We start from the raw sequence: 13345 nt of genomic DNA, 5'->3' as shown, positions 1-13345 counted from the left end.
TTGCTAAATATTCAAGGATGAGAAAAGATCACACACCTCTTGGAAAGAAAGCCTTCATTTAAGCCATGTTCATTTGTTTTTCCATCCCCAAGGTTTTGTTAGTGCAGGCCTTGCCAGCCAGAAAGCCATCTCTCCCCTTTCATTCCATACACATTCCTTTTATCCCTCAGGATTCAGTCCAAATTGTACATTGTTCCCCATAAACACTTACTTAACCAGTCTCTGTAAAGTGATCTCTCCCTCATCCCTCTTCTGCCTCACTAAGACAGTTATTGTTAATTACATCATTCTTTGGCTAGGAATTGTGCACTGTAAGTTGTCTAGTGCAGTAATACTAAATGTTACGCTATGAGTATGTAATTTATTCTCTACTTATGTGGTATAATTGCTCGGAAGCCTGCCCCTTTGCAATGTACTCTATGCTTCTTCCTTCCTTCCATCAGGGTTAATATTGATACTTTTTCCTAGAGTGGCATCTTCTGAGTGATTGATAGGCAGCAGGAAATGTTCTTGTATATTACCGAGATGTATGTGGCATGCATAGTTGGCTAGATATTCAATAAATTTTCACCTATTATAAAAGTACAAGCTGATAATCATATTATATAAATAAATCTCTCTATTGCCAGTGATATAAAGGATAGTTTTGAGCATTCATGAAAACGTTATGGAATTCTGAAATGTAATTATTACTTCCTGAGAAAAAGAGGTTCATATTTCTATTCATTTTTCCCTATACTAATTCATTACTAACGCTGTCCCCATCTTTGTTTCCACCTTTATGCCACTGCTTAGAGTAGAGAATAATAAGTTCCTGGATCATTGTAAATTTCACAAATAGATTTCAGCAGGACTTGGTATTCAATAAAATATTAGCCATAAAGGGAATCCAACCTATTGTTTAACAATGAAAAATAAATACTGATGCCCTAGTTTATTCACATTCAAAATTCTTGCTCTGCCAACTATGCTGTAGCTTTGATGATTTCTTCAGTTCTAACACAGAAAAATGATTGATCTATGCAAGGGATATGGTCTGGTTTTAAGACTGGCATGTCTTAGACAAGAGAACTAATAGCACAACACACAAAAGCAATAGTAGTTTATGTGTTGCCTGGGATGTGTCAAGAACAGCTCTAAAATGCTTTAAGTACTAACTTTTTAAAACATTTGCACAGATCTATAAAGCAGATAACCTTATGGCTATCCATATTTTATTTCTCAAAAACTGTGGAATGGGGGAGGTAAAAAATGATGAACACAGTAATGATGGGGCTGTGTGTAGGGAAGGGGGAAAAGGGCCGAGGTAACACTTTCTTACACTAAATTTGGCTTCCAGCCATCTAGTATTCAAACTTTCCCAAGTTCTACATTAGCCTTCTTTCTTGGCTGAGGAAGAAATCCACCTAGGGTGGTACAGATGCAGCCAGATAACCCACTGCGACCCCTGACTTAACTCTGAAGACTCAGTCTATGAATAAACAAGTCACATCAGGTCTGTGAAGATAATCACTTGTTCCCAGCCCTCTTAGAAAATCAAAGGGTATCTGGAGGCCTCTGAGATCTGGCGTTCTTCACACCCTTAATGCGCAGGTACAATGTTTAAGTTGCTTGTGTGTGAAGGCTATCAGAATCAGTGACTGGCCTGGAAATGAACTTTGACAACATGCAGACTCCAGCTGCCCTGTTAGTTAGGGGATTTTCCACAGAACACACCACTTCAGTGGTTTTAGCAGCAGATGCTGCACATGCTCCAAACTGGAATGCTTCACATAACTGTGTGGCAGCCCAAGTTTCAAGGAACCAAACCCCCAAAGATTCCTAAGCCAGGATGAGTTCTAGCCTTCTCAAAAGTAGCACAGCTTCTATCCTCAAAGTTGTTCTGCTTCTGGTAAATGGTAAGACCCCTGGAGTTTGGTGTCAGAATCACCATCTCTTTGTGACGTACCTACGTAAGATTTTGCTGTGACTTAGGTCTTCTATGTGTCAATATAATACAACTCAATATCTGGTTCAAGATACAAATTTTAAATAAGCTGATACGTACTTGAATGCTTTGGATCCTGGAGATGAGCGTTTTAAGCTAAAACACTAACATCATGGTAACCAATAGACATACCCATTTTTCCTGGATAAATACAAATGCAAGTGCAATACTTGGTCACAGTTTTGAACATAGTGTGCAAAGAGAAAGTACCCAAGAATTTTGATAATTGTGCATGTATTAAGAGTTTGGTCTTTCTCAAGATTCCATACAGTAATGCAAACTACATTAAATGTGAGAAAACCTGGGCATTAGCTTTGGCTTTGTTTCTTATCAGTTTTCTGAACTTCAGTTCACTGAGTTTCAATTTTCTTATCTACATTACACAAACAGCAAATATTATTTTCCTTGTCAAACTCAAGGTTTATTATGAAATACATTAGAAATTAATATAGCTTACTTTTAACACTGTACATTTTAAGGGCAATGCTTTGAAATAAATGCTTCAAGTGTTTACCTTCTTTCATCTTCATTCCAACACAAATGAATTAACTAATGCATATCCATTTTAAAGATATGAAAACTGAGGTTCACAAAAGTTCAGCAAGTTTCCTAAATTCATAGACCTCACCATCATAGGAAGAAGTAAAGAATCAAACATTAACGAAAGTGCTTTTATAAGAGTGAAATTATCTATTTGAGAAGGTAAAGCATCTTTTTTCTTTCTCCTCATCCTGTCTTTCTTCTACTTTTCCTTTACTACCCCTTTAAATCTCTTTTCTCTTTGTGAATTTTGTAACGAGTTATCATATACTACTATAATTCATCATCATATACTTTAGTGGGTTAGGGTTTTTGATGAGAAGGTTAAAGATTGAGTATGACAATACACATTCTCTTGTTCATAGCCAGTATTGGATTGTCCTCAGCAATTCAGCATTGCTTGATAATTTAGGATATATGATGATTAAGTTGAGTACAGGAAATCTAGACATATGAGCATGATTTTTCTACCTTGGAATAAGACATGCACATAAATAAGTCTAATCTGAGGAAGAAGCAATTTCAGGGAATGAAAAAAATACCACGTGAGGAGAGCTCAGGAAACTAATTAAATCTGGGTGAGAGGATCATGGCCTCCTCGTGCATGTCCAGGAAAATGGGTGCTGTTCTTTTCCCCCTAAACTATGAGTATAACTGAGGCTGGAGTGTGAAATATCCAGGGGAGGGGACATGGGCTAAAGTGGTAGAACTTGGGAAGCTGCACTTGGGAAACAAGCCTTTCCCTCCTTAGGTCACACCTAAGAATTTAATTACTTCAAGGTTCATCAAGGCAAAAGCTATTTACTGTAGAAGTACACACGGAGATGACTAGAGCAGGGAAAGGGAGAGGAGGACAGGAGGGGGTGTCAGATCACATTTCAAAGATGCTGATTGCAAGTTTCCACCTGGTAACAGCCTAGGGGCCAGCGCCTAAAGATACAAGTCAAAACATAGACACTTAGCACAGAAAAAAACTAAAAGTACCCAGTGAGGGAGTTAGAAAAACTCAAAAATTCTTGCCAGTGGCTAAATAAATATCTTTCCTTGCATTTGCACTTTCTTTTTCCCACTTACTGAAATTTGGAGAGTCATAAAATCTATTCCTTTCTCACAGTTCTAGGTTATATAAGATTATAATCTGTGAGAAACCACAATTTTTCATATGTGTCCTAAATTGCTTTTACCAGCTTCTACTATTTATGTGTTTTATAACACACACACACACACACACACACACACACACACACACACAGCATCAACAACTGGTGACATGGGAGATTTTAAGCTCCAAGAAATGAAAATAACAAATAACATACTTTTCATATAAAACACTGGCTCCCTTCCAGGAAACTGGAGAAATGCATTCGAAATTCATAGAAAACTCCATCGCATAGTACTTGAACTTGGAAAAACATTTGGAGACAAGGAAGAATCTGCAAGAGGAGTTTCACATAAGGCTGCTTATTTACTTTTTGCAGAGCACATTTGAAACAACAAGGTTTAATTCATTCCACTTTGCAGACTTACACATCCCGAGAGAAGAACAGCGTCATTTCAGAAGTAGAATAAGTTTATCATAATAAAAGAGCGTGGTTAGAGGAATGGGGTTGGGGGAGGGGAAGCAACCTCGTTAAAATATTTCAGGGAAAGAATCAACAATAAAACAAATTTCCAGTCAAGTTGCTGCGCTAAACTACAAAAGCAGCGTAGAAACTTAAACAGATGCAAAAGGAATAAGACGAATGTGGAAGAAAAAAGGCCGATAAAGTTCCTGGCTGCAATACAAGAGACATATCATTACCATATGATCTAATGTGGGTGTCAGCCGGATTGTGTTCATTGAGAGAAACCTTATTTTTTAACTGTGCTATGGAGTAGAAGCAGGAGGCTTTCAACCTAGTGACAGTAACAGAGCAGAATCGACCCCCTCCTTTTTTCCACACCTGCAAACTCTCTTGCTTGGGCTGAATATTTAGAGTAATTACATCTCAGCTTTGAGGGCTCCTGTGGCAAATACCCGGATTAAAAGGTATGCTTTTCAATAATTGTCCTGAATTGTACTGCAGACTAATAAAACTGCGTTCAAGTGGAGAGCAAAAGGAAATACTTGGTGAGAAAAAGAAAAGGACAAAATCCTGCTAAACTTTTAATAATCTTTATGCAGCATTTTAGGCAAATGCTGCTTGAAAACAGAAGTAAAAGATTTGGTAAACTGAATACTTTGGCTTTTTCTCTTCTGTTCTTGCAAGATTCTTATTAAAAAGAAACCCTTGTAAACTGACACCATGGCTCTCTCTACTGATGCTTTTGTATTTGTACTAATGAAATGTTTAGCTCTTTATGAAGTGTTAACAGAAAAGTATTCTAAACTAATATACTCTTCATAGTTAGATTATATGTTTAAGAATTTATTTCCCTCCTGAATTCTTGTATACTTTATAAACTTTTAAACCTTCAAAGCAGTGAACTTTGGGGATCAGAAATAATGTATATTTCTATCACCCCAGCAGTGAAAAAGCATTAGCAGAGAGGTAAAAGTAAACTTTAAAAATATACATTAGATTAAGGATATAAGATATTTCAACAGTTGCATGATTGCTTGAATGTAAAGAAGTTTTCCTATCATTTTTTTGGTGAAATTTTGTTAGAAGAGATCTATAAATGTTATTATAAAATCATATTAAAATGAGATTGTGGGTTGACTTTTGTTCTACCTTTAAAAGAGGGTAGCCGGATGACGGCTGCCCAAGTGTGCTGCCCGAGAAGTAAATGCCTGTAGCTTTTGCTTCCTCTCACTTCTTTTACAAGGAAAAGCAGCCAAATGCTTTTCCTAGTAACCCTTTCTTACGGATAAATGCTGCTTTTATTATTTATATCATTATTGGAGTTTTGACTTCTCCTAATGCTGGAGAATCTTGATCTGACTGTGCATTTACAGTTTTACTTGTCTCTTGAGGGTTAAATTTAGCTTTGAAAGTCCTAGGGAAAGTATAAATGATCCTACACAACTGTTGATCCAAATGATATCGTTAAGTAAATGGGCAGAAACAATTTGGGGAGGGAGCTGGTGAATGTTGCTTTTGATAAAACACTGACAGAGCACAGCAGCCAGCATTCCTAGAATCTAACATTACATACATTTAGAGACTACTTAAAACAATTTTGATGAAGTACAAAAGGTGTATCACCACAGGGGCAGATGCCTTCTTTTGTAGGAGGAATTGTTGTTTGTTCTTTATCTCTTTTGTGATTTTCTAAGGAGGGAAGGAGTTGATTGAAGAAATCATAAACCACAGCAGCTCACTCGGATTGCTTTAAGATGCTGGGGTTCCAAGCAGCAGAACACTAATATATAAAAAGTGATTTTATGGGAGAATTTGCAGAAAAGACACTCTTCTTTAGGACCTTCAGAGTGGCAATGAATGCACATACAAACACACAGAGATACTAGCAAATGGAAGTAATATACAAACAAGTAATTAAAATTGCGAGCTGTCTAACTGAATTCAGCTGCTTTCGAAAACATTGTGCAGAGACATTCCCCGGTTTACCAAAGGTAAACAAGTGAAAATAACGATGCTGCTCCTCTGCACACATTCTGGTTTGGGTCGTTAGTGAAACACCCAAGGCATTTTCTACCCTGCAGAAAGAATCATAAAGCAGCATCTGCATTAACTTTGGTTGCTATTTACTAAATCTGTAATACCTTTGCTTCATTTCTCCTCTAAAACTGTGAGGCATTAACTGTGCAAGGCTCGCAAGCTTGTGGTAAACTGTAAACACTGCATTTTAATATGAAACAGATAGAAAACCCTCCTTCAGATCAGTGCAGGCGTATGCCCTGCCAAAGCAATAACCTTCTCTTATGGAAAATGTATGTATGCAGAAGGGCTGCTAGAGACAGCAGTACTGGACTGAGTGTAACCACATGAAGAAGAGTTTTTAGGGCTGTGCTTTAAATGCAGGGCTACTAGTCTTTATTCTGTGTACTGCTTAAAACGTACTTTGCTACCAAATATAAACTAAGAACAAAAGTGTAAATAATTGAAAACATTTGATTTTTCTTTAGTGGCAAACATTCTTAGGAGACACTCTTAGTTGATCCATGAAAGGATTTCTTTTCTGTTTTGCTCTTTTGGCTTTGCTCCTAGTTGATACGATGACCGAAAATAATTATTTAATTCTATTTATGAAGTGCAGCCTGAATACACGTTTTCATAATTGTTCAGTTCAATGTAGAGATGATGCAGTTGCTTGGGGAACATTGAAGAGACTCTCAGTGGGGTTTTAGGACATTTTTTCTCAAAAATGGACTTCCTGTTCTCTAGATATCAGCTACCATACTTTGCATCAGCCGACTTTATTATTCAGAGTTATTTAGTGCACATCAGTGAACAAGCACAGCATAGTGCTTGTTGAATGAAGACATTTCTCGAAATTGTACTTCTTTTTGGTGTATTTGTGTTTTACATATAATCCCTAGTAGTAAAGATGGTAACTTATACATTGTAAATATTAACTAGAATTTTCCATATGAATTTATTGACTCCCAGAGGATAACCAATTTTGGGATACTACCTAATAGAATTACTTTTAACTGTGAAATTTGCTCATAGCAAATTGAGATTTTCCATGTGACAACCTTCTTATAGTAGGAATTTAAAATCAAAATAGAAGATATATTATATTTAAAATAATGGAACTGATTGGCAGCTTGAAACATATGGACTAAGTCTCACTGTGAATAAGCTGTTGGTCAGCTGAGTAATTTGTGTGCAAAATATTGTGCAAGGCCTGGGTACAGAACAAGGACTAATAGGACACGCCCGCGGGAGTACATGGTCTACCGAGGGGGTCGGGGGACAGACCAAGCATGCAAAACAAATCACAAGACAATGCGATAAGTTCCTTAAAAGAGTTCAAAGCAACGTGCTTGGGAGCACAGAAGAGGAAGGAGGCAGCTTCCAGGCTGGATGAGTCAGGGAAGCAGACTCAAAATCTATTATCTCATTTGATCTTCCAGTTCTCTTTCAAGGTAGGAGATCTAAAAGGTTGAGTGGCTTTTAGTACCAGGGTTGAGGTGGGATCTGGGGGCAGATGAATCGTGGAGGGAAATGTGGCTAGAAATGTTAGTTGGCATCAAACTATGAGTGGCCTTCCACGTAGCATGGCGATTGAGGACATGATTGGTAAAGCCTGGGAAATCAGATAAATGTTTTCAATAGAAATTAACAGGATGAAATTTAACCTTCGAGAAGGTCACTCAGGCAGTGGAAGACGAGTTGCGAGACAGGAAGCCCTCGAGAGAGAACTGAGAAAGTTTTGTTGGCACATTCAGGGAATGATGGGAAGGCGTAGCCCAAGGAAAGGACTCCCGTGGAGAAGGGAGCTCTGCTTATAGAGATGCTTTTGAAGGAGGAATTGGAGATTGCGTGTGTAGATGGATCTTGGACTGCAGTAAGGCTTACATTGAATGTGCATAACAAAGTTCAAAATGATTTCTTGTCAAGGAAACAATGTGCATATAATGTGAATATAAATTACAGCAACTTCATTTAGACCCACCCAAATTCGAACAGATTTCAGTAATATTTAAATTTCTCTTCCTAAGTGAATAGCTGTCACCTCTCATTGTTCAGCTTCCTGCTTCATCGGAATGCATATTACTTTTCTACTTTGCTCTGTGCTTGCTTAGTAGGGGGTGAGATGTAAGAAATGACCGCGAGTGTAAGCATCACTATGCTTCCTGAGCTTTTCATTTGTTTCCCAGGTTCCCAGGTTGTGAAAATATATGAGCTAAATCATGAAGGTGACTTTCATCTTCCTCCTGCTTGCACAAGCTTCCTGGGCTGGACCATTTCAACAGAGAGGCTTGTTTGACTTTATGCTAGAAGACGAGGCCTCTGGGATTGGCCCGGAAGAGCGTGCTCCTCCTGAGTTTCCCGAGCTGCCCTCAGGCCCTGTGTGCCCCTTCCGCTGTCAGTGCCACCTTCGAGTCGTTCAGTGTTCTGATTTGGGTAAGTGGGGTGCAAGGCTCTGCTTGCCTGCCCGGGTTGTCTTATTCATCAGGCTGGCCTCTCTGACAGTTTAGTATTTCTCAGTTTTAATCTCTGCAAGTTCAGAGTCGAGGGACAGTGCCACCTAATGAGGAACAGAGGGAGCAGGAGGTAGAAAGAGAAGTTGCTGGTACTTCAGGACGTGTTTGTTTCTTTCCCTTTTAAAGTCAAGATGCCATCAGTTTACTGTCTTGGGTAAATCATTTTTTCAAAAATCTTTCTGAGCTTTGTGATGCTTCCTTTTGCAAACAAAACAAAGCAAAAGCCAACAAGAGCAACAACAACAGACAAAAAGAAAATTTCAATATCATGTGTTCTGTAATTCCAAAGTAATGATTTATTTTAATTGTAGGCTTTGTTTTCATGACATCTTAACTATTAAGAAAATCTAGACAACCTTTCTTCTCTTTACTCCAGATAAAAAAGTTTGAATATTACTGAATTATAAAGCATAAAGAGTTATCAGAAATAAGATAAAACTCTCTCTCTCTCTCTCTCTCTCTCTCTCTCTCTCACACACACACACACACACACACATGCAAAACAAAACTTATCTTTCTATTACCAAGATATACCCTCACTCTCTGCATACTTGTGTTATTATTACCTTTGACATTTTATAATAGTGCTGTTTATATTCTTTAAAAAGTTCCAAAGGAAATATTCATAACCAAAGTCTAATATAAATATTCCATATAATCTTGGATCATATATCTTTAGCCTAATACACTAAAGACAGTCTGATTTATCTTCTTTGAGAAAAAAATTTGGCCTGTAAATTCTGAGAGCAACATTCTTAAGAGATAAATCTCCAGAAGGGTTGCAGACCCAGTGGCTAGGCCAGAGGGCAATGAACTCAGTTTACAGGGCAGCTGATTCACATTCTTCCTTTCTTGGCATATTTTCTTGCTGAAAAAGAAAGACAGAGAGAGAGAGAGAGAGAAAGAGAGAGAGAGAGAGAGAGAGAGAGAGAGAGAGAGAGAGAGAGAGAGAGAATGCAAAGAAATCCTCATCTGATGATTCTATCTTGTATGTATGCTCCTGGAAGAAATTCCTTCATAAAGAAAATACTAAGGCATTTCCTTTAGAACTCTATTACCCAGGACGTCTTTGCTAACAATATTTTGTAGAAAACATTTGCAGCTAAATTTTCTAGTTGGAATAAACTGCAGAGAGGAAGTTAGACAAAGATAAAACATGCTTGATAGTAACAACTGAAAACAATTTCTTCAATGATGACATATGCTGCTTAGCCATTGAAAATCCTAAAAGAAAGGATATTAAGAACCTTTCAAAGACTGAAGAATAATTACACAGGATTCATTCATTCATTCATTCATTCATTCATTCATTCATTCACTCATTGATTTATTCCATAGACTGAGAGCCCAACACAGTACATTTCTGAACACTCGAAGGAAGAGAGTCAATAGATTGAAGAAAATCAATAGATTGCCTGCTCTTGTAAATTTCATACTCTACTGGTGGTAACTATTCCTTTTCTAATTGTATACTTGATATGGTAGGGATTGGACTGCTGTAAACTTCTCCTGAAACTTTTAGAAGTATCTAGAAAGTATGTGTATTGCTGACTTGGTCGATAAGATAATGTAGATAAAAAAAAATCTGAAGAGGCAGCACTTGATGGATAAACTATGAACATCTTTTTTGATGAGACCACAGTGCAATGGTCAACATCCCAAGAAACATGATACAAGTTAAATTTCACTTTACTCATGAGAACAGGGTTGAAAGGGTATGTCATTACTCTTAGTACATGTAATATCAAAAAAATGAAGGGGGCCAGCCAGATAGCTCAGTGAACTAAAGCACCTGCTTAGGCAGTTGCAGTGCCCAGGGTTCGACTTCCGGTATGCCATGCCAGCCCCGGGGTGGGCTGAGACCAAGACTGAGACTGGGCGTGGTGGCACGCCCCTTGGGAGGCTGAACACAGGAGGATCACTGTGAGTCCAAGCTGTGTAGTGAGACTATGTAGACTGTACTAAGAATATATTTTAAAAAATGAAAGGTTATTACTTTTGAGGAGGAATTTGTCACTTGGCAGATGTTTTATTTTACTGTGAATATAGTTTTACTTTGTTTCTATTACGAGTAGCTCATAAAGCTTGACTATGATGAAAACAATTGGCCAGTTTGCCGATTGTTTGTTGTGTAAAGTGCACTGGCCTATTGTTTAAAAGTAAACAGAAAACTGTGGTCACTGGACACACCAAGTTCACTGACCTGTGTATCTCATTGTTGTTGTTAAGCATTTATTTTGTTTATAGCTGCCAAAGTTAGTTTTTCTGTGTGATATTTTTTCCATGTGATCAAATATGTGTAATTTCTCTGTAGCACATAGATTTACTGACCACTGTGTGCTAAGGAAGAAGCTAAGGAAGTTTCTTGAGACCACATTTTACCATGATAAGTTCTAATAAGTAATGCTGACTCAAGCAAGGTGATTTGAGGAATTCAGACATGAATATTTAAATAGGCTACACAATTTTTAATGATATATTTTAAGGCAGAAAATCTATTCCTTAGAAAGATGAGAAATGCTTTTATCTTTAAAGAAACAAACTAGTTTTATTCACACTTATATCTAACTTTTGGTCACAATAAGATCATGGGCAGCTCTTCATTTTTTAAAATCAATTTTATTGAAGCATTTTTTTTTTTTTTTTTGCTCCAAATACATTCAGGGCAGGTTTGGCTGGCTTGAGTTGTAGGGATCAAACCACAGCAACCTGAGTCTGACTGCTTTGTTGAAGCAGCCACTTAAAGAACTGAGCTAAGGGGCAGGCCCCCTAAATTTATTTTATTGAGAAAGAAATAGCAATGAGACAGTTTCAAAACAGGTTAGTAGGACAGTTATAAAAATTAATACATTGCATATTGTTGTCTTCATCATAGTTATTCATAGTACAAGATGCAGACATGATAATCTTGTCTAAACACTATTAGTACAAATCTTTCTTCTCATTGAGCTAAGAGAAAGTAGATGTATATCTATCCTAACTAATTTGTATATACAGATATGCATATTTTTGAAACTAGCAGTTAATTGGTAGTATTCTCACCTTGACTAACTATATATGGTGATACCTGTGAAATCTAAGCAACTGCCCTGAAGATAGCAATGTGTAATACTCGGGTCATGCTTGGAATGCATGTCATTCTGGTATTCTGAATGCATACAGCTCTTTAAATGCTGGGTACCTTCACTTAAAGAACAGTGATTGTCAAGTTCAGGAAGCCCATTCCATGAGAAGGTCCCTGGCCCAGAAGTGCAATAGAGCTCTTAGTTATATAACAATTAAGTGGCACACAAGAGGAAAGAAAAGTAGAAGGAAAGCAGGGGGTAAGGGGTGAGCAATCTCATTGATAGTAAAACTAAGGTTGCTTATGTTGTGCTGCTTGGACACCCAGCTGAAACTGCTGCAATAAAGAAAAGTGCAATGCATTGTGGGATGCAAAATGTAATCACCCCAGAGAGAAGGTTAATATTGTAATGTTGTTTTAAAGATTATTCTTTGCAGAGAATTTGGTGTTTTGTCCTGCTGAGGATAGAACCAGGCAGGCCAACACTCAAATGCTAAGTTATGTCCTCTTGCCAGAGCTATTAGTGAGGAGGAAGGAGCCCAGATGTTAAAGAACAAAAATCCTTTGTCTTCTTGTAATCTAAACACTGTTTAATACAAGCAAACATCTACATTACAGTGTTTGTCTATTATACTTTCCAAGAAGAGGATTTCTGGTAAAGTTTCACATCAACACTTTAAACAGTTCTTTCAAAGCTAGGAAGCACATACTTTGAAATAGAAATTGTTTAATTATTTCATGGGAAACTTGAAGGTGGTCTGGAAGATACATTGGTTCATTTAATCGCTGGATAGAATTCATCAGCAAGTATTTTAATATACTTTTCTAGACCATGGGAAGCTATGGAAGTAAAATGAATTCCCCATGTAGTAGCCAAGTTGTTTTACAGAATTTGTTGCAATTTAGCTAATAATTTGAACCAGAACTTCCTGAGATCCATATCATCTCTTTTTTCTTTAACTATCCTATTCAGACATAAAATTATCTACTCTCTGTCTTTATGCTTATAAAACTAACAATAAAAGAACATAAATATGTGCAAATCCAGGCATCAGTATGTTACCTGAAAATAAGAAAACTGAAGAATAAAGAATAATTTATCTCTTTTAAGTTTGTTTTAACTGACTCATAAAAATATAAAAATTATATACTGGAGTGGTGGTGTACAGTTGTAATTTCAATTATTGGGAGGCAAAAGTAAGAAGATTGCCTTCAGCTTGAGGCCAACCTGGGATACATAGTGAGTTCAAGGCCAGCTTAAGCTACATAGGGAGAGTCTATCTCAAAAAGCAATAGTTGCCATAAACAATTACACGTATTAATGAGGTACCATGTGATGTTTCAAGGGAGTATAAGTTAAACACATCATTTCCTCAGATAGTCATTTGTTATGGTAAAAACAGCACTCAGAATCCTTTTTCTTAGGTTTTGGAAATGTTTAGTATGGAATTGTAACATATACTCACCTACTGTGTAATAACACTGCAGAACCTTAAGAAGTCCTATCTAACTATAATTTAGTGCTCATTGATCAACCTCTCCACCATTCCCTTCCCTTCATGTGGTACTTTTTGTTCTATGCATGGTTTATTTCACTCAACATAATGCTCTCCAGTTCCCACCATTTTCTTGCAAATGACAGAGAATCCCATTCTTT

General features: G+C 37.2%; 1 protein-coding gene across 2 annotated transcripts in view; it reads left to right on the top strand.

Annotated features, from left to right (window-relative positions):
• The first annotated feature begins 4250 nt into the window (after nt 1-4250).
• The window catches only part of Dcn (decorin), a 39920-nt gene continuing 30825 nt past the window's right edge, over nt 4251-13345 (top strand). Inside the window, exons 1-2 of one of the 2 annotated variants that reach the window (XM_023716369.1) lie at nt 4251-4556; nt 8298-8544. In XM_023716369.1, the coding sequence (XP_023572137.1) occupies nt 8331-8544 (214 nt within the window). In that variant the 5' untranslated portion in view covers nt 4251-4556; nt 8298-8330. Of the gene's footprint in view, nt 4557-7422; nt 7563-8297; nt 8545-13345 lie in introns of those variants that run through there. The other variant, XM_012515186.2, reaches the window with a different exon arrangement.

The sequence above is a fragment of the Octodon degus genome, unplaced genomic scaffold, assembly GCF_000260255.1.
Source record: "Octodon degus isolate 3935 unplaced genomic scaffold, OctDeg1.0 scaffold00004, whole genome shotgun sequence".
Lineage (NCBI taxonomy): Eukaryota > Metazoa > Chordata > Mammalia > Rodentia > Octodontidae > Octodon > Octodon degus.
The sequence above is the reverse complement of the archived record's forward strand: the minus strand, read 5'-3'. Positions and strand labels throughout refer to the sequence as shown.